This window comes from Anas acuta, chromosome 8, assembly GCF_963932015.1.
Source record: "Anas acuta chromosome 8, bAnaAcu1.1, whole genome shotgun sequence".
NCBI lineage: Eukaryota > Metazoa > Chordata > Aves > Anseriformes > Anatidae > Anas > Anas acuta.
The window spans coordinates 26,865,242-26,888,140 of record NC_088986.1 but is presented as its reverse complement, the minus strand read 5'-3'; the positions used below and the strand labels follow the sequence as shown (position 1 = coordinate 26,888,140).

At 38.3% G+C, this 22,899-nt stretch overlaps 1 protein-coding gene across 4 annotated transcripts in view; it reads right to left on the bottom strand.

The window, feature by feature from the left end:
- The window catches only part of VAV3 (vav guanine nucleotide exchange factor 3), a 166,202-nt gene that overhangs the window by 31,048 nt on the left and 112,255 nt on the right, over positions 1 to 22,899 (bottom strand). For all 4 annotated transcript variants that reach the window (XM_068690042.1, XM_068690039.1, XM_068690040.1 and 1 more), the window contains exon 20: positions 1,480 to 1,616. In XM_068690042.1, coding sequence (XP_068546143.1) covers positions 1,480 to 1,616 — 137 coding nt within the window. The remainder of the gene's footprint in view (positions 1 to 1,479; positions 1,617 to 22,899) is intronic.

Here is a 22,899-nt window from a genome sequence, read left to right as displayed (position 1 = left end):
AAGATTCAAACCTATTACTAAGGCTTCTGAGGAAAAAGCCTCACCCACTTTCCAGTTTCTGCTAGCTGAACACAATTTGATTCTAGCTAAATTATTTAACATGATAGGTACAAATAACATTGACAATAATTCCAGTAGATTGAGTTGACGTATGGATGGATATGGACATAACAATAGAATTGGTCCCACAAGGTCACAATAATTTTGGTTGTATGAAGTGTATTAGTCTGATAATCTACTTGGTCAATTGATCCCAAATCAAGAGCATCCTTAAGAACTTCTCTGAATCAGAATTGAAGAACAAAGCCCTAAATACAAATCCATATAGGCAGAAATCTGACTACCAACAATTGACAAAATTTATTTTTCACAATTTGAAAAATCAACTGTCCACTATGTAGCATTTTTTTTTCCTTTTACTATTGTTTACATATCATTTAACAGATAAGGCAATTCTATTGGTTATGACCTCCCCAGGTGAAAAGTTATTCAGAATCACCCAGATTCCCAGAACCAGGAACAGAATTCACTGGTTCTGTCCTGAATAGTTTGGAGAAGACCATCCTCACTGAAGCCAGGAAAAAACAATTGTGTCTTAATTCATGTTACAGACCAAGCTGTTACAACTACGTTTATTAATTTAATATAGCCATAAAGAAAAAATAAAATCAAACAAAAAAAATCAAATATCTACAACAATTGAAGATAGCTGATGCTTCCCTGTTATTGTTCTATTAATACCCTGAATGTTCTTCTATTTTGCTCTATTTTCAATCCAATAATCTATAATCCAATGACATCAGTAGTATGCAGGATTCTAGTATAAAAAAGAGAGACATTTTCATACATCTGTCTTTAAAGTAAGTAAACCTTCCAGCATTTTTAATTCTCCTTCATAGTGCTCAACTAAAAAGAAATTTAATTAACTGTAGTGATATGTATTATGTGATACTCAATTTCTATCAGGGTAACTGATGTTGCCGTCAATAGATTATACTTGTCCTCTGTACATAAAAACTACCCTCAAATGACTTGAGAGGTAATCAGGATGCTTAGATGTGGTTCTGTTTTGCAGAGCAATTTCTCTCCCCTATAAATCTACTACCTGTAACTGAGTTTTGCCAATACAGATTCGAGTTCTGCCATGCCAGAGAAGCAATGAGTGAAAATACATAGGACTTTGCCATTTATGTGTCAAACACTCTCCTTATCTCCAATAATTTCAATAGAAGGATTGCTACCTATGTCCTGGTCTTGCAGATTTACTCGCTACAAGTTTTACTCTAAGCTGCAACATTCAAGCTTTATACAATATAGGTACTGTTGGTACTTCAAAAGTAAGAACAGCTGTATTAGATATTTATTTTGGTTAAAACAAATCAGATTTTCCTTGTTCAAGAAAAAAAGGAAGTTACAAAAGCAAAATATCAACACGTTTGTTATCTGGGATTAATGACTATTTGGTAAACCATACATTACCTGCCAAAATAAGCTATGTGCATCGCCAGTAATAAGTTCAATAGTGTCCCCAATCTGGATATGCAACGGTGGACCATCTTGTGGCGCTGGTTGTGGTATTCCATTGTAGTTTCGAATTACTTGCATTTTTGGTAAACCTGAACCAAAAACAAACAAACAAAAAACAAATCAAATATATATATATAAATATATATATATATTTTAGTTAGCAACAATTTATGAAGTACAAAGATCATAAAAGCATTCAAAAGACACTGTTTAATAGGTATCTGACTATGGCACAAAGGCAGACTATTTCTTTCACCTGATTATTACCTCATGAAAGTATACGATCACATACAACCTCACTTTTTTATTTAAAAATTGTTTTTTTTTTTTTTTAAAAAAAAGGGCAAGAAAAAAAATAATTTGTCCTTCCTTCTTCTTAGGGCAAAGTTTGTTTCATTTTCACAAAGACTCTTCCTAGAAGAGCCTCCTCCTTTATTGCTTTCCCTCCTCTTCCTTTTATAAGTGCAGAGCCCCCTGGATCTATGTAAGGTTCAAATCTCAATGTTATCTCTGTAATTTTAAGCAAAGAATTGTGATGAACAGGTATCAAGAACACCAATATGGACAATTTCATAGCTTTTAGATCAATATTACCGAAGAGCCCACTGCTCTAGTGAACGTGTTCAAGAGAATAAGGCTGACATTCCTTCATTTTTTGACAATATTTTGGGTTACATGTAGTAAAGCTTAGATCAATTTCATGTTTCATTTTCAAGACAAGAACTCTGGTTGCACACTACTACCTCTAAATGAATACCAGCTGCATTTACACAGCTGAACCACATTTATTTCTTTATTTAAAGGGTGCACATCCATAACAAAGGTTACATATCCACCCCTAGAGAAACAAAATATTTCACTCAAAGATTATTCTCGCTACCTCTACAACTAAGTCATTGTTTCTGACTACAGTTCAAGAGCCCTCCCCAGTAGATATGAAATAAGGGGGAGGGAGAATTCAGCAGGAAGAGAATATTGTGGGTACTCTAACTCCATGTTCTTATAACTATAACTGCACTTTTACAAAAATACTTAAAGCATTATGGACAGCTAGTGTATTGCAGTGAAACACTGTCCTGTGATATTACACGAATACTTGAAATCAAGTGAAGAAGTGCCAGCTCCATAAGAAATGTAGCGAAGACTTAAAAGATGTTATGATAGCATTTTTTCCAGTTTTTATACTGCCAAGGAAAGCATCATTTCAGTAGAACAAGTCTACTGTTGATCACTCTCCCTCTACCTTTAAATTATACTTTGTGTAATAATTTCCCTCCAAATTGAATTCTCTAGATTACTATAATTAAGTGGGCACATCCATTTATAATCTTAACCTCAAACTCTTTTGGTTAAGTAAGATTGTGTAAGAATGTATACTAATAGTACAAATAAGAGTGAAGGCACACAAAGTCAAGGTCACCAGGCAGCCCTGTTTGAACAGTTTCTTACTGGAAAGTAATACTATCAGGGTCACCTGGGTTTGACTTTCAACATCAAGTCCAGCCACCAACCTGACCTACCAAGTCCCATCACTAAACCATGTCCCTTAGTGCCACACACTCACATCTCTAAAATACCTCCACGGACGGTGACTCCCTCACTTCTCTGGGCAGCCCATTCCAGCCATGACCACCCTTCTCCAAGAAGATTTCTTCCTCATGTTCAATCTAAACCTCTCCTGTTGCAACTTGAGACCCAAAACAGAACACAATATCCACCTGTGGTCTCACCAGTGCTGAAATCAAGAGGATCATCACCTCCCGAGGTCCTGTTGGCCACACTATTCCTGATGCAGGCCAGGATGCCATAAGTGTTTTGGCCACCTGGGCACACTGCGGGCTTACGCTCAGTCGGCTGTCAACCAGCTCCCCCAGGTCCTTTTCTGCTGGGCAACTTTCCAGCCACTCTTCCCCAAGCCTGTACCACTGCATGGGGTTACGACCCAAAAGCAGAACTGGCACTTCACCTTCTTGAGTGTGATGTGGTTGGACTCAGCCCATTGATCCCACCTATCCAGATCCCTCCACAAAGCCTCGAGCAGATCAACAATCCCACCCACCATGGTGCTGCCCGCAAACACACCAAGGGCCCACTCCAGAGATCCAGCAGTTCTTCACCCAGCAAACTGGTCACCTGTGCAAGCCACAAGCAGACAGTTTCCCCAGAAAAAATACCGTGGAAAAGTGTGAAATGCTCTACTAAAACCCATTTAAACAACCTCCCTTTCCCTCATCCATGAAGCAGGTCGTCCTGTCGTAGGAGACCAGGTTAGTGACTAACTGCTAACAGAAAGGATTGGTCCGTCTGGAAAAGACCTAATTGTGCTGCAAGATCATTACTGTAATTTAGGTGGCAAGAAGCACAATTATTTGTCATCTCTTGCGTGATCTCCTCTAAATTGTATGAAACATGAAAGAAATCACGTTCAATAATTACTACTCTGTAGTTAAGAATAAATAATACTCCCAAGTGCTGATGAAACATTAAGCGAAATAATACCAGTTCCTACATTACTCAACCCAAATTACATCATAACTTTTACTATTTCTTCAGGTTACTGGTATACCGAAAATGGGCACCTAATTACCACCAGGCCATTATTCTACTTAGGTAAATACCAGAGCTTGCTTTATTTCTCAGCTTAACGCCGTCACGCTTTGCAATTCTGACTGAGCATCAAGGAACGCTGCACCTATTGTGTGGCAAATGAAAGCAACGCTGCATGCAAGCAGCGACTCCAAGCTGACAGCTTCATCCTAATGCAGGAAAACTCCCTCATCACAATACAAACGATAGCTCTGCATACATGATTAGCTGCGAGCGTGCCCTCATCTTACAGACAGACATGGAAGTCTAACCAAACCTACAAAAGCATTATTTGCTTTATGAAACTCTGTATCAGGTGATTTAGCTTATCACATTACTAATGTACAGAAACAACATAGGTAAAACGCCACCTTTGTATTAATCTCAGGTGAGAATGAAGAAATTCTCGTGCATTTTTCAGTGCAAATCCTATTGTTTACAGTGGTTTATTTTCCTTTAAGACAATACATTTCTGAAATTAAGTTAATCATAAATGCGTAAAATTACTTGTAATTTTTATTTACCGGTATTTCACTGGTAATTATGATTTTTGGCATCTCTGAAAACCAGGACAATAGAATTTGGCAAAACACAGGGTGTGAACTAGCAGAAGTATTTAAGATATAATGAAGAATTAATCATGTTGGAATATACTGTGCCTAGAATACCTGTATATAATTCAGTATGCTTAATTCTGTAAAATCCTACAGCAATGTTAATTACAGTACAGAGAGGTGTGATGGATCTAATCCCATCCATTCTTACCAGAGCAACCAGCTCATTCAATTTTATCTGTTTAGCAAGCTTATCCTCAAACTAATTTGTTTGTTGCTGCTGTTCATTTCAAAACTTCCATTTCAGCACTTTCTGCCGTCCAACATAAATCAGTTCATGGCCAACTTAGATCCATTTCACCCAGTGGTTACAGGCTGAATACTTCTTTTCCCTGCCTGCATTTGTTACAGACAGCAATCACACCCCTGCTAACTTTCATTCTGCTAGTCTAAATGAGCCAGGTTTCTAGCCTCCTCTCGTAACAGATCAATTCCTCTGAGCCTCTATATCAAGTGTTTGACTGAAGCTCAGACAAGATCAAGATAGACAAGAAAAATATTCTGGAGGTTACTTTCTTAATTTGCACATGGATTCATCACAAATACACTTGTTAACAAACCTGAGTACCTGCCAGAAAACAACACCGACAGGAAAAAGTGGCATGTTACAGAACTGCTTTGAGTGTAACCACAAATTTATCACAAATATCACAAATAAACGAAGACTAGAATGTAAAATGCAATTAACATTAGAGACTGCCATCACCATGTACATAGCTGCACTATCAAGTGTATCTGGCAACTCCAGAAAACTTCTAGAAAGATATCTGGCAAAAAGTTATTTTTTTTTCATGATTGTGTTTAAAAGCAGATAACATTCCAACCAAAATCTCATTGATTTCCACAACGTCACATTTCCACATAACTGAAAGCTTCTGTCAGGAAGCTTCCTGCCTAATTTTAAGATGCTAAACCAGCTTTGCAGTTTCTGACCTTCAAATCAAGGAGCTACAAACTGGCCCAGTTATTCTATAAATAAATTCCTAAATCTTGCTTCACTTGGAAAGCATCAAGATTTCTAGAAATGTCTTCATAGCCAAGCTGTGGGTCACAGATCTAAACAAATTGATTATCTGAAGCAAACTTTGTGAGAAAAGCAGAAAGCATGCTAGAGTAGGAGTTAAATAAGTACTAGTTTAGCTGCGTTATAGAAAAATAATAGCTTTCATAAGACACACCACACCTTTGAGTGTTTTAATCTTATAGCTACGGGTCGGGGTTGGAAGGGACCTCACAGGAGAGGCGCCACAGCCCTCTCATCATCCTCATGGCCTCCGCTGGATGAGCTCACTCTGATGGGCCCACATCCTTGTGCTGGGGACCCCGGAGCTGAACACTGGGCTCCAGGTGGGGTCTCACAAGAGCAGAACAAAGCGAGATAATCTCCATCCTCACCCTGCTGGCCACGCTGCTTTGGATGCAGCCCAGGATGCAGGTGGCTTTCTGGGCTGCAAGCGCCCATGGCCGGCTCACGGTGCGCTTCTCATCAACCAGCACCTCCGAGACCTCCCCTCAGAGCTGCTCTCAGCCCGTGCTCCTCCCAGCCTGGATTTGTGCTTGGGATTGCCCCAAGTGGAGGACTTGGGCTTGGCCTTGTTGAAGTTCAGGAGGTTCGCACAGGCCCACCGCTCAAGCCTGGGCAGGTCCCTCTGGATGGCATCCAGAGTCACGGAAGGTTACATTTCAGAACTGGGGCAGGACAGAGTAAGTTAGGATACCCATTGTGTATGTGCTCATCGTTTCATATAAACTACTTACATCCCTTACAGCAGCTCTCCGTTTATGAAAGGCACTGAATGACCCTCAGAGTTTCATGCAGATTTCAAAATGCTGACTTTTTTTTTTTTTTTTTGCCAACAACATGCATAATGTATGCCCTACAATAACCTATATCTGTCAGAATTGATGCCAGCATCTGTTATGTCCAAACAATGCAGAACGCGGTTTCTACTTTGGGCAGGAATCATTTTAATATACAGAATAATGACAGAGGACGGGAGACCAGGATATAAGGGTGAATTGGTGGATACACTATGTACTGGAGGCATAAAGGCATAAAACAGCTTTATCTGCACCGAACATGCACTCCTAGTTAACGTGAGTCTTGAAGGAAGAAAGACGTAGTTTTTCTCTAGGAAAAATGCATCCCAGTTCCCAAGTATTTATAAGCTGATCCAAAAGCCACTAACATAATTGAAGGAAGCCTCCTGACTTCAAGAAGCTTTGAATTTGAAAGAATTTCAGACCATCTGCCAGGGCCACGGCTTGATGTCTGCAGAACCTCAACACAAAGAGAGCTGCCTTTCTTACAGGAAATGACATGAAGTCTCACTGATTCTGTTCTTTCTTTCCCCAAAAGAGCATGCTAGGTGTCTATTTGGAAACTCAGAACTTGTTCCAAACCTTTGTTACTTATTTTTATAGCTGGAAAAAAAAAAAAAAAAAAGAACAGGCAGTGCATCAAGGACAAGGAGCAGACTGACATCCTGTGATTGATAAGCCTCCTGTAGCAAAGACAAGAAGAAATACTGTCTCAGTTCTCTGAGCAGACATCTCCAGCCACCTTCACCCTTCAACAAGGAAATAAGGGCAAAGCAACTCATGGCAGCACCTCGTTGTGTCATCAGATTAAATATCTGAACAGTGACCCACAGTGTAGCAAATGTATTAACAGCACAAACCGAAGACTGACAGGCAAAGTAAACCCCACATTTAAGTAAAAGCAAAGGAATCCAAAATTAGCATTTATACTGCAGTCAGTCAAGTTAGGCTGTGAAGATTTCAGATAAAGCATAACTGCAGATAATAAAGTAATAAGGAGCTTAAAAAATCACTTAAAGAGGAACATAGATGGGTTCTTACGGACAGGAGTGTGAAGAGCAGGTGGACGGAGTTAGACTTGCACACTGAGCATCCATGACAATTTGTTGATTTTATACACATACAAAAAAAAACAAACCTTTACTATCTTTCTTGGTACTATCTGTTTTAATTCAACACTACTATTATGAAAAGCTAATTAATTAAAGAGATGTTCTACTCTGAGCATGGAGTACATAAAAACAAAGTCCTCTGTACGTTCTTCAAATCAGCCCTTCTAGCTGTGGGTCAATCATTGCTTCAAATCCCTGTTCCTAATGACTGCCTTGCAGAATTAAAAGCATTTTTCTCTTGCATTTTATCAAGAGAACTGCTTCTTAATTCATTATCAGTGGCATCTACTTCTGCAACCGGGGAAGTCAACAGCATTATACAGCTACTGCCAAAGGGAAAAGCTTTCCAGAAAGACTTCGTAGCTGGGGAGAGGACCCAAGTACAGCAACACCACCACGCAGCTTGCGGGACTGTCTGCTGAAGACATGAAAGACAATAGTTGCAGTTGGGTTTTTTTTGTTTGTTTGCTTGCTTTTTTACTTTTAGGCTGAGTGACTTCTGACCAATTACAGAACTGGTGGAACATGGAACATGCCAGCACAGTCTTTAAAGTGCCCTTTTCAGAGAGGCAATAATTTAAATAATTACTATTGGACAAAATTAATTCAGTGAATAAGTACACAGACATACCTCAAAAGATAATTTAATTGAACTTATTATTCTCCCCATCTTAAGTCATTATTTTTGAATGTCATCATAATTAAAGTTCTAATTTTAGATGTTGCACATAAATCTTATATCCAGGCAAGATGACTGAAACGTTGGGGTACCCAAGACTCAGCTTTTACTGTTTCACTTCTGCTTGTCTTCTGAGTACAAGTTTGTCTTTGAGTAACATTCAGTACAGACTCTGTGTTTTTCACATGACTAACCACAAACCATGGTTTTGCTGTTTCACTCAAATTTAAGTCAGAAGACTTCAGAAGGCTGATTCTTAAAAAATTAATGGTTGCCATGAGCCTTGCTCAACTGTTTAAATTTCTGCTTATGCAGCCCAGCCAGAACTCCCTTCCACAAACAGAGAACTCCCTAGCAGAGATGGAGGAAATCTTCACTGCCTCATGATTCAGATGACGAATTTGTAACACACTCCAAACCACACTCATATTTCTCTTTCACTTCAAGATAGGAGATTTAGGAGATAGGACTGCCATCCCACAGGACAAACAGAACTACCAAAGAGATCAAAACTCTCTAACCTGTTCTCCATGAGTGTTCTCCCTCAACTCAAAATTTCTCTCCAGTCCTTTACTGCTCATCAAATCTCCTTTCCTGTAATTATTCAGACTTTTTCCACCATTTCTCTTTAACGCTGTGTATGTAAGCTGTATTCTTGGCAAAGACCTCTGCAAAAATGGTCAACCATCAATTAAAATGATGCTGTGTGGGAGGAAAAAATCTGTCTGCTAACAGTCTGATCAACAACTTGTGATCAGAAACAGAAAAACACTACAGCTTAGGAAGTCCTTTTGCTTCTTTGGGTTTTGTAGACCTAAGCAGCAGCAAGAATTCTCCCGGTAAGCAGCTGTAGCTCCATTTCCAGAGAAAACCCACACAAAACTTGGGAGTTACACTGCAGATCATAGCAAGAGTTCCCTACATGGAAAAGGAACGAGTCTAGCTGTGTTATTCAAGTTACAGGATTGAATTATTGAAACTGTGCAACTTGTAAAAAAAAAAAAATAAATAAAAAAAAAAAAACCCTGTGTAGAAGTATTTAAGATTGAAGTAGTTTGGTGTAAGAACAATGCACAGAGACATCTTCCCTCGCTCTGAACAACAGCGCTAGTTAGCTAGTGGTTTTGGTAGTGTTTTTTTTTTTTTCAGCAAAGATATTTGAGAATAGCTCTTTTTAATGCTCAGTGACACTGAGAGCAGCATTAGGAACATCAGCAGCATGGGTGCGTTGACACTCACTGCGGTGGATACTCCTCCCTCAGTAGGGGCTGCCAAGTCCAGGCTGAACTTAATGCTTCGCTTTATTCCTTGACAGACAGCACACTTAGGTCTTGTACATCCCTCTGTAACTGCAGCAATGAAGAATCCCATTTTCAAACATTTCCAGTACACGAGACCTCTCCACTAAACTCCAGTTGTATTTCAAGCTTGATACTGAAAACTTCAGTGCACTGCTCTGGAAGACCTGGTTGTGCCCTTCACAGCTTACTATTTATACCCAGAAATTTGCATTTACTATTTAAAACTTTGATGCCTGCAGTTTATCCTTTCCAAAAAGACAGTTTTGAAAAGACTGCACTGAAAGAAAGGGGCAGAGAGCTAGGAAGGTCTCTAACTTTACAAGGGTCACAATCACATTTATTTTGTGATAAACTGGACTGAAAACTACTTATCTTTCACTGAAACACTGCTTTTCTGTTTCATGGCATGTCTTCTTTCAAACAAACGTTTTGTATAATCTCTCGTGTTTTTTTCAAAAACTTCTGCAGGCAACTGGTCCTTACTTTCAGTGATGTAAGCAGGTATCTTAGGCAGAGTAAGGGATTTTGGAATTGTCTAGATTGAAAACTATCCCAGCACTCTGAACAAGCATTAGAAATGCCCTAGTGCTAAAATATTGTTATGTGAATCGACAAAGAATAATCAGGTTTCAAAAATACACTGGTTTTGCTTCTGTTGATAAATAAATGACATTTTATTTTAGTGTAATCTACTGAGTGAATAGGGAATATGAATTTTAAAAATAATAATGCTTCAAAATTAAGAATCCTCATTATTTTCTTAAAAACTGAGCAAACCAGAGTTTTATCATATGAATTTAACATAGTGGTAAGTAAGGTGCTGCTTTATATAAAGGTACAAGGTATGAAGATTAGCCATAGTTAACTACCATGTCTTTTAATGTGGTCCCAAAGACAGGTAGGGCATTCTAAAAGGTGTATTTGTTCCAACAAGTTTATGCCCTGAGGAGAGAACAACTTTTACTGGGCAGATACTATAGACGAGCTAAGAAGGTGTGCCTGGACAGGAGACTGTGTGCAGCAAAAGCCTCTGAAAAAAAGGGACAAATCTTGGTTAAAAAAAAAAAAAAAATAGTAATAATCCATGACTTCGGAGAAATAATTACTTCAAGCTGATTTTTCATACTGTCTTCTGCAGGCCCACAGATAATCCTGTGGCAAGGAGTCAGAAGAAAAAGGCTGGAGAACAAGAGCCAACTTTGTAAGCTAAATTTAACACTGTGAAATGTCCTGAACCTTGAACAGGACCTCAGCATTTTCTGTTGAGTAAGCTGTAGCATGTTCACCGACTAATTTTGAACAAAAGTTGGTGAGCTTAGTAACAACAGAAAATTGTCCTTTCTAACAAATATATACACTGCAGTAACAGTACGATAGTCCAATCTCTCTTGCAGTGTACCTGAAAGCACAGCATGACGGGAGGCAACCCTACCTCTCAACAAGTCTAATCAGCACAAATGGAATTAGTCATCCTGCTGACTGTGCTATCTGTACACTTAAGTAATCTGTGGACAGCAAGGTGGTAACTGTACATATTATAATCCATAAAAAGGCAGACTTGAGCCAGCTAGCATCTTTTGCAGGTCTCAGATAGAACTTAAAAATATGCATTACGGGAAATGTGCTGAGATTTTATTCATCAGACACTGCAAAAACAGAAATTATCTTTCACATTTCTTTTGTGCTCTGTATTGACTAATAGCATCTGACTCTAAGATAAAAGACCTTCCTCTCAGTTTCTGCTAATTACAAGAAACAAACTCTCTGGCAAAAGAGTTGCTTTAACTGATTACATAAGAGGAGCAGGAAGTGGCAGATGCCTGACAAAGCAGGCAGGTTCCAGCAAATGACGGATTAAGCTCGCTTGCACGCACCCTCTTCATAATGCTGCATAATCCTTCAGCATTTCAAGTTAAACACTCCTGTGGTCTTCCTCCTCAAGCAATATTTATTCTTGTTAGCCTCTACCCTTCTCATGGCAGGTATCTTTCACTTCTTAATCGGCAACTCTTACCCTACATACAAAAAAAAAACTCAGCACAGAATAAAGATTCTTTGCATGGAAACTTCTATATAGACGAGCACTGCCAAGAATTACGATTTCACTGTTACCACAGCGTAGATGAAATTGTTTATCCCCAATACGTACTTGTGATTTCATTTTTATCCTGCATACTTTGCACATTTGAAGCACCGGCAGCCTGTGCAAGTAACTTGGAAGAAGTGCAAAGGGCATGGTATTTTGTGATATGCCCAGCTTTTCCATGCGTTTGTAGTATCCCTAGCCTCATTCAGTCGACATACCTGTACACAAACTCAGGCCATATTTCAAGTATCCAATGAATGTAACAAACTCTGTACATATATGCATGTCCTACATCTTACTTCAGTTCACTCTCTTCATTTATAAAGTACCCTCTCTCTTCTGGCATGACTGGCTTATCACAATCTACACCCAACTCTGATGCCCTAATTTCTGCCAACTCCCTCCCTTTTTAACAAAGAAAACTATTTGCAATTTCAGTACAAATGCAAAAATTGTTTTAAAAATAAATAGCTTGATTTTCTGTTACCATTTACGTACTTAACTTGAACACGGATCACACGATAAATAAACAAGCAGTAAAAGGGTGTTCCCCATAAAGATATAAACCCAAGTGTACAATAAAGTGATCAACGGTCACTTCTTTGTTGAAATAAATTCTTACTGCTAAATTATCACAGGCAGAGATCGGAATCACATCTAGTCCTGTCTAGATGTCAGTCTTGCCATAACAATCAGGCTACATCTTAAGACTTTTTGGCCTCTTTCCTTCCCAATTCCTACTTAAGAAAATAAAATAAACACATGTATAACCCTCATCTACATCTTGCCATGAGTGAGAGACCTCCTGTGCTCTATTTGCAGCATGAACATGGATTGTGTGCTCCAGCAAATGCTGGGAAATTTGTTAGGACACAAATCATGTCACAAAGCAGCAAAGGACGAGAGTTAAGGTTCCACAGAAGCCAGTGTGAACGGTTTCTGCTGCACCCCCCTCCCGAAATGTGCAGCCACAGGACTGCACTGCTTCAGCAACCTGATCTCAGAGGAAATCACTTATCATGCCCTCGTCACCAGCACCTCCTCTCATGACCAGGTTTTCATCAACTTTCTGAAGCTACTTAGTCCTATAACCAGACAACCATTATAGTTTAAAAAAATACAGTGAGGGAATACCCAGGTGGGGAAGGAAGACCACACCTTGTGGCAGCAGCCTGTAGTTACATCGAAGAACCACCAGAGATCAAACTGACATCAGCAGAGCTCATGGAGTTGGTTCTTCCTCCCCAAAATCCCGCTCTGACAACGAATGCCCTTTATGCATTTAAATCCCAGCATCAGCACTTCGAGCTTAGTTGCTCACTCAGAATTTCTCAGATGCCTGAGCCATGCGCAGAGCTACGTATGTCAATGCATCAGAAACAGAGAGCTAACAAAAGCAGCGTAAAACACCCAAGAGCAGTCAGATTTAAATCTCCGTAATTCTTTTACTCATCCTTTTGAGTCTCTCCCCATTTATCCTCTTCTCTACGTGATCAAGAAAAAAGAAAAAAAAAAAGTGAAAACTATAAGGCAAATTGTAGGATTTTACGGGAGAAAAAAACTGTAGAAGATTTAGTGGCATTATGCAAATTTCACTCTACTAAAATTATCAGCGATACTTGCAAGACAACTGCTATTGCCAGAGATGACCCGTTACTCTGGAAGAAAAGCTGGGATCCACATCTGCATCTTTTGTTACTGTTTCATAATTCATACGATTTGCTGCTGTCAAAACCAATAAAGGGGAAAAAAATCCAAGAAGAGTAAACATGCTGCTTACCATGTGAACTAAAAGACAGAGCTTCATGTTCTCTCCTCTCCCCACATCTGCCACTCCAAGTCAGTTGGTTAAAGAATAACCTCTAAGGTTATGAACCAGGGCAGTTTTCAAGGTACCAGATAATAAAGTTACTATTTAATTCCCTGTCATGCACTATAGATTAAGAAATGCAAGCTATGACTAGTGCAAGACTGAACAAGTCTTCTGTTTATTTGCAGGTCAGCAAGAGCAGTAAAGAGAGCTGAACTCAAGTACTTTCTTTGAATTCCTTATAAAGTTACCTTACCTTTTTTTTCCTGGATGAACAACATCAAAGAATTAAAACAAGAGAGTTGAACTAATTGATTCCACTAAAGAAAATCAGATCACTTTTGTACTGTCACTACTAGGAATGACTCTTCAGTGTTAAATGAATTCAAATATGAAATTGCTGAATTGTTAATCGTGATCTGTAACCTATTTCTTAAAACAGCCTCAGTACCAGAGAAATAAATGACATTGAGTGTGAAAGCAGTGCTTTACAGCAATTCAGTTGATATCAGTAGATGCCCTCATATGAATATCTCATGTTTGTACCAGGCAGCCTGGTAAAGTCTACTACTAAACCACAATTTGCAAATATATAGATAAGTGTAGATAACTAACGCAACAAATAAAACAATGAAGAAAAATGGGGCACATACTTTAGAAGCAGACAACAAACATGAGGATCAAGGTGATAGATACGCTAAGAGATAGGCAAAGCACTTTTAACAGGACTCACTATCAGACTCTCCTCCAGTTTTCATCATGAGACAGTTCCCGCAGAAAAAGAAGCAGCAAAAGCATAGGATGTAGAAGATAGTAGTGTTTGTTTTTTTTTTTTTCTGAAATACGTTTCCAAGGTCTTCCCTTTATAAATACTTGGTTTTTATTGTTCAAAAAATTGATAAGCAGTATTGAAATTGAGTAAATAGTGGGTTAATAAGGCTTGCAGAAGAAGCAAAATTGTTTCTTTGAGAAGAACGCTGCTTAGAAAGAAATGGAGATTTCATGAACTGAAGTGTCTGTACAATAGGATGCATGCAGTTTTGGTGAGAAAGATCATTCTTGGATCTATGAGCATGCAGACAAGCAAAAAGTATGGTCAGAAACCAAAAAGTTTCTGTATCAGAATAATTAAGCAGATAAGGGATGGAAGAGATGACTAGAAGGGATATGACAGAGATAACTCAAGAGTGGCACAGTGTGAAAAGAGAAAATATCCAATTACTATTCACTTTCTCTTTTTTTTTTAACCAAGAAAGTAATAGTAGTAACAGTCAGCAGCTTTAAAATAACTACTTTATTCACATGACTAATTATGATACTAATAGTGAAAGGATGCTGTGAATATCAAGACTTTAGATTGGCTCAAAAAGAGAAAAACAGAGCTTCCACATATTTTTCTTAAGAGCTAAGAAACAAAACCAAGAGCTACCGGGGGGGAACTACCACAACATCTCACTCCATATTCTATCCCTAAGCATCCATTTAATTGGTTACCATTCAAGAATCGAACTTGGGCAAGCTTGGCCCGCAGCCCAACTCGGCCTCATTGTTCTCTTCTCTTGGAAGCTCAAAGAGGTGAGCAGATTAAAAACTCTTCTGAAGAGCTACATCAGTTTCTCAGGGTCTTGCCTCTGGCCCCTTCTACCAAGCTGCAAAATCTTCCTTAGGCAGAAGGCTGAGGCAGTTCTGTGAGCCTCTCTTCTGTGAATTTTCAGCAATCTTTTCTCTCCCATGGGATGGATGCTTTTAGTTTTACACTGTTTCCCAAATTCTTTGTGTGAGAATTACTTTGAAGTAGCGATCAAATACTGATTTAGTTAAATGAGCGAGCCACAAAAAAAGAAACCATATGCTTTAGAGTATGTTAAAATTCAGTAACTTTTGACTATTTTTAATCAATCATTGCCTTACTTTGTTTTGCCTTCTGAGAACAACAGTACCCTGAAGATTAAAATCAGATATGGAAATACATGGGTAAACGCAGTATTTCTCTTGAGGATGAATAAGAGATTTACAAGTCCCAATAAACATTAGCAAAATACTGTGCAATTCCTTTCTACTTGCCATGGTAACTAAAGGCAACTTCAGGTCTGCACATGTCTTTTTCCCCTCTTATTTTTACTTTTTTAAAATCCTGCTGTATTGTATATTAAAATGCAAAACAGTATCATTTTGGTTTTACTGATCATACAATGCCTGTTTTGTCCACTTTCATCCCAATCTTATTTTCTGTGCCTGCCAGCTCCCTCCATACAGTGACATTTTTCCCAGAACGCTCCAAGCTGATAGTTTATGTAGAAAAAAACGATGCTATAGAATTGTTAACTGACCTCGCTTTAAAAGTTATATTTATACATGCTCAGCATGTACGAAACACCATATTACTCAAGAGAAAAATAAAGTGTTAGTTGCTCAAGATCTAGAGACTGTCCCCAAAACACATCCAATAAGACAAAAGAGTCTAAATTACTCAACTACAAACTCATCTTGCAATCCAACTGGGCAAGGATGAAAGAGTACAAAAAATAAATATATTTCACCCTTTGGCATCTGGGTCTTCTGATGTTTAATTAAAAGAAAAGGCTAAAGGCTATGTTCTTCTCTGAATGTTAGCACACTGCTGAGATGCCAAAGGGACAGGCACCTTTCAAAATACCTTGCCCCAACAGGAATGTAAAAATCATTTCAATTTAAAATATAACAACCCAAATAAAATTCATTAAACTGCATTTGAAATGCTTCATTGGAAGACAAAACTCTACTTCACCTCCCAGAAATGCATTAGTGGAAAATTTCTTTGTGCAAAACATTAGACGTGTTCTTTCTTGTATCACAACAGAGATGAATACATTATCTTGGGAAACAACAATAGCTCAGCAAATGGCATTAGCGCTGCAGCACAAAGGCAGAGCACCCAAACGTAAGATACATTCTTTAAGATGTGGCATAAAGACTTAATTCGATCTCACAAATCAAGTCAAGAGTTCAGGGAACCTTTGAATTCACTGCTGCTGAGATGCACCTGCAGGGGGCTGTCCCCTCAACTGCTCCTACGAATCTGGTGACCTCAAGGAAATGAACTCAATCCGGTGTTGAACCCCCCATGCCGTCCCAGCCACATGATGCAGAACATGTCAAAACACAGCCATCGACACTAAGAGTTGCTCAAATTACAGCTGCAATCCAACTCCTTGAACCACTCCAGAACTTGCAGAATTACACTTTTATTGGCAAGAAACACTGCCTGCCTGCCTGCCTTCCTGGAGCATGGAGCCCTTCTTCTGCAGCAAGAGAACTCCTGGCTGCCCTGCTCAACCCGTCCTTACCTGAGGCTCTGGTTCACACAGATTCCTAGAGACACACACTGTGCACTTTAATGCACCCTGAACAAAACGTTTGGGTGCTGCGTATGGAAAGGAGAAGCATCCAAAACCCAATAAAACACCTGTAATAGTTAAGCATGTCTTATATATAATCAAAGTTCATTTTAGGTTTTATAGCTTACATTACAGTAGAGCATTTCAGAGAAGTCTTTAGCAACTCAGGCAATATGACACTCTGCAAACACTGCAGAATTATCTCTAGGGAAATCGTACAGAACTCTACATACTTGGATGTAATTGTTAGTTACTGGACACTAGCTCCCAGAGAAGTAAAAGTTTGAGTTCCTTCAAGTCTAAACTAGTTATTGGTGTGCTGCTTGTTTTTCCTTTATTTTTATAAGCCATCTAAGCTATGTTTTCATCTATAATATGGAAATTCAAAAGCTAAATCAAAAGGACCTAGCAAACAGGTCCTCATGGCTAGTCTGCATGCGGCAGTGTCCAAGACTCCTCCTCAGTTACAGGATGCAATAAATGTTTCTTATCGTGAACCTTTCAGTTTCCCTTAACAGTAAGCAGTACAAAAGACCTCAGACTTGTCAAACCACCAGCTCCATCACCAAAGCAAGTTTTTTCAAACATCTTTCCTTCAGTATTCCTTCAGGCTTCCCTCAAGTTCATTTACAGTCAGCTGCTCCTTATACACACCTGTACTTCAACTAGCCATCACAACTCGCATTTATGTTCAATGTACACAATATCTAAAGCTGAAAAGAATGTCTTACGTACACTGGAGTACTTCAGCCTACGCTGTCAGGAAGACTGTCCCACAACCTTTTTGAAGATGTGTAATACAGAAAGAAAGAAGCCTGCAGGACTCTGCGTAAGGTCCTGAAGGAAGATGCAGAAACATATCACCTGTAATGGTTTGCTCTGCTCAGTCTGAAAGGAGAGGCAAGGACTGTTAACAAGAGGACTGGTATCCATGCCCACATTCTATTGATGGGAGAATAATTGTTAACCTTCATTATCAAACGCCTCGTACCTATCAATACATTTCTTGACTCTATACATAGGAACTCCTGTAGTAAAGACAAAACATGGCCTTGGTGTAATCCATCTTGATGAAGACAGCGGTAATACAGAGATACTTTTAGTGACTACAGTCAGCTCCTCACTTGCTCATGAGAAAGCTCAACACTGGGGGCTTGTTTAATGCTGGCTTGTGGTTTGGGGAGCCCTTTTTCTGTGGCTTAAAACCAGCATAAATTGCTCTCCTCAAAAATGATATTAATGGTCAGTCAGCAATAGGCCACGAGAGATCTGGCCAGGACCACAGGGAAGTACCCTCGTTGCTGAGAAGAATAAATAAATTCCTGAGCACCAATTTTTCAGCACTGAGCTTAATGTTGCAGAAGGCTATTTTTCTTATTTATGAAACTGGATATTCTCTGTGTGTTTGGGCTGAACGAGGAAAGGCAACAATCAATCAGGACTACCAAAGCCTTGTCTGGATAGCTCATCAGAAAATCAGAGATCTGCTTCAAATTTTCAGTTGAAAAGGGTAGGTTTGTATGCAACAGCTACATGCTTGGCAAGGAATTACCCACAGGTTGGGATATTCTGGCACTTGAATTTGGACCAGATTTTGCTTTAGGCTGGACATATGCTTGGACTGGCACCGAAACCAAAATCAGAGTTAAACTTGACTGTCACAGAGCACGCAGCATCACAATTTGTTGAAATATCTCATGATCCAATATTCTTAGCTAGGAAGTAAATTTAACCCACCTGCATTTTACTACTAGCTTTTTACAAAGAAGACTAGATATAATCATTATCACAACACACAAATGTCTGAATGTTGTTTCACTGTTTAGTAATCAAACACATAACAATGATACAACCTAGTTAGAAGGTTTCACAACCCAACTGCAACCAGGTACGAGGCACACAGTAGCTCACTTCCCACCACAGCTAATTAAAATCTCCACTGCTGTACTGCTTGCTGCATTTTTTTTGTTTGTTAAATATATATGCTCTAGGCCATAAACCCAGCTATTCCCTTCAGATTCTTTTCATTATGATCTGTGTAAAATCAATAATAAAGGATTGCTTCACAAAGCAAGTACAGACCAGACACCAACCAGAAATATAAATACCTCTTTTTAAAATTACTGCTTGAACTTTGAACTCTCAGACTGAACACCAGCTTCACCCAACAGCAATATACATGTCCTTGCATATATTACTTGTTAACACAGTCTCCACCCCACAAGATTCAGTCAGTATTTCAGCTTATTTCAAGTCAAGAGGCCTGCTGCTTCTGTCCCTTAGTTCAGAACTGAGGTTTTCTACGTTTTAATCCATGCTTACAAAGAAATTAGCTATTTAGGATGTCAGAACATGCTCAATGACATTCTTTCACAGATCAGATTTTGAGTTTAATCTGCACTGAATCTTGAGTACAAGGCTTCTATAGCGTTCTATTTTTACCACGTTTATCCTTCTGATATGAAATATGCTTTCACACTTTTAGAGATTAAAGTTCCAATGTTTATATTAGCACAAGTGTTTAGGGTAAAGCTAGTTTTAAAATCAACAAACTGTGAACCTATTATATTTAGACTCTTTACACCCTTAAAAATAAAAAGACAGCAAACATACAGTATATTATTTCAATAGCTGAGAAAAAAATCTACTCTTATTAAAATGCATACAAAATGATTGCTATTATAAACATGTCAGGTTGCATCATCCTTCTCAAGAAAAACACACAAAACCTTAGATTTATGCTTATGAATATACATATGAATGGTCCATTTGTCATTCAGGTCAGCAGTGCATATCACATGCTTAAAATTAAACATATACAGAAGCTTTCATGAGACCCCTTACATTAGGAAAACCTTATATATAATTATCATTCCACATGCCTATTCCAAGCAAAATCTGACATCAATCTAATCACTTCTCAAACATATTTATGCAGAATTGTGTAGTTCCACAGTAAAATGCAAATGCAGGACTACGTTCTTCCTAGTTTTAGAGATGCAGATGCATTTACAGATTCATTCACTCATTGGCTTTTATTATCTGCCAATTAATCCAAAGGAAGTCTCTCCAAAATCTGGCTCCCCTAAAATGTAGATGGACCAGTTTAGATGGGCATGTATAACTGGACCACATGGTGAAGTCACAACACATGCCATACAGAAGAGACAGAGAACAAATTGGAAAGCAAAAGAAAATATCTATCGGCACTGTTTCTGCACTTATTTCTTTTCTCACACCTTTTTCATTTCCCAGGAAATTCTGTGCTTTCTCATTATTAATCGCTTTTCCTTCTATGTTTCCTTATTATTCAACACAAAGAAGAAGAAAAAGCAAATCTCAAAAGAGGAAACTGCTACTTATAACCAAACACCAAAAAAATGATACAGCCATGAACAATTTACTGCTTTTAGGGTACTTCAGCTAGTTAGTTGAAACTATCAGCAGAAGCTATTTTAACCCACTATCCTCATATTAACAACTGCTTCTTTTAGACTATCTTCACTCACAGTACTTCTCAATTTTCTTCCCCTCCATTCAGGGCTAAATGGTGTCAGTAGAAGTTGAATTTGTCTGTAACAAAGCTAAAAAGACAACCAGAACACACAAACCTGACTATGCCAAGCCTCCTTGCATTCATTATTCATTACTAAACTAGTCAAAGACACTAGGCAAGAACATGATGCTGAAAAGATTGTATTAAATACTTGCTGCCCACAGTAATTTTATTTACTGCTGATAAACTCCATCATATTAAGGCACTGCAGGTGCCTGCAATTGATTCACAGCAAATGTCTGCTTTCCTAAATTAGTACCGATGCTTCAGTAGCATTGACATGAAATATGGTGAGCAGCAGCATGTTAGACCTCTTACACAGACACCAGTCCAGGCAACAAACTTTTCTCTTTAAATATATATGAAATGGTAACAACAATAATAAGGCAGTACATTAAGACCTTAAACAGTATCTATAACTGACTACTGCTCTCAGCAAAAAGATCACCATGGTGCTATGATTTCCAGAGATTTATGTGACAGTTGTCTTGAAAAGATCTTAGGGTCTATGCAGCAATGTATGCCCAAAATAACTGATCTTTTAAGAGTGCTGCTCTCTGGATGGCACCTTCTGTCTCTCAAGACAACATGGTATCTGATGAGTAGTATTATTTAGAATATTCAAAAGAGTTGCCAAGAGATTACCCAAGACATTAATGTCTGTTATCTCTACCAAGTTACAGCAGGACTCAGAACACATATGCTGACAGAATACAAATTAAAAAGTTCACTTAATTTGAAAACTGTCAAAGTATACATATGGAGTGTTAGTATGTAATTTTTTTCATTAAAAAATAATAATGTCAGAAGCAATTCTGTAATAGTCTTCTGCAATAGTATCTCTAAATGAAGTAAACAATGCACATGTTCTGCATTTCTATGGGCTTTCAGAAATAAACTTGGGACCAAGAACTTTACTCATTAAGACTAACCTCAAGAACTCACAGTACTATTCTGTACAGGTAAAGGGACAGGGAGGCATTATTTAGACATTAGTTTCATAAAGCTCTTAAGAATCTGTTTAATTCAATGACCCCAGTGATTTGAATGGTACTTAGTCTTCAATAAGAGCTAATTAAAAAGTATCTTTGTATATAAAGATCATGTAAATATTTCTACCAGACTTCAACAAGAAGTAAAACCGCCAGTATATTTGAAAACTTCTCAAAGACAAAATTACCTAACCTTTTCAAAGCCTAATATTAGACATGTTTAAAGATCTAGACCTGTACGGACGATTCTGCAAGCATACACTGTAGTTGACAGCACTATATATGACTGAATTAAAGAACTCAGTCCCATTTGGAACAAGTGTTTTCATCTTCTTCCAAATTATTTTCTTGATTTCATGATATTCTTTGTATAGCCAGCAGAGGAAACATTAAGTTTTAGAGCTGTTTGTTGAAATCCTTCAAGAAGAAAAAGTGAGCACCCAATAACACAACGAACAACTTAGGGGCATCATGAAGTTGTTAGTTTTTGTTTTGTTTTGTTTTTAAACTAGAGGGAACAAAGTGACAATACACAGTCCAAAACACCTCAAAGGTACACACGTAAGAAAGGTGTGGTCTGATTCAGCTAGTTAGAACATTTAGACTTCCCAAGCCAAGGCAGCTGCAATGCTGGTGGCACAACTAGCATTCTTACTTTTTCAAAACTGCTAAGCTCTGCCAGGCTATAATGTGTTATCAAGCTGCCGTTCTGTTTAATATTTGACTCAACTATTCTCAGGTGTCCAGACCCAGAAATCTTTAATAATCTACAGCTTAGGTTCTTTCCAGATAGTATCTGCATAACAAATCTGCAGTAATTACACTATACAAGAAACCTATAAAGGACAAAAATGTAATTACTGTAAAAAAATGATACTGAAAATATCACACAGTTACACCAAAAAACATTGCGTATTTCATTCAGGCACATAATGGGTCTCCAGAGGAAACATTCACCCGCTTGAGTACACAATCTATAAGCAAGTATTTAATTTTCTTAAGGGTTGCTGCTGCCATGTTTCCACAAAAATATCTATTCTATACTAACGAAAACTAAAATCACTTAAATTCTACATTAAACTACAACTGGTTTGTGTCTTTTAGAAGAGAAACTCATATCCAATAGAGCTAAACACTGAGCACCAATACAGTAAAGAGTTGAGAATACCCACAACTCTGCAGATCAGAACCTAAGCTTTGTAAGCAACTGTCTCCTTTTCATCACTTCTTTTAATTGCAGAGTACAGTAGGTGTGTCAAGTTAACCAAAAGCCCAGAGGCATTTCATTGTTCAGACAGAAGTGCAGCACTGCTTCAAGAAAACAAGAAAAAAATAGGCCAGATCTTTGAAATCGCTAACACAGAAATTGCTTTATACCTTCACTTTAGCAATGAAGCAAGTTCTCAACATTGCATACACTACAATAGCAATCATAACG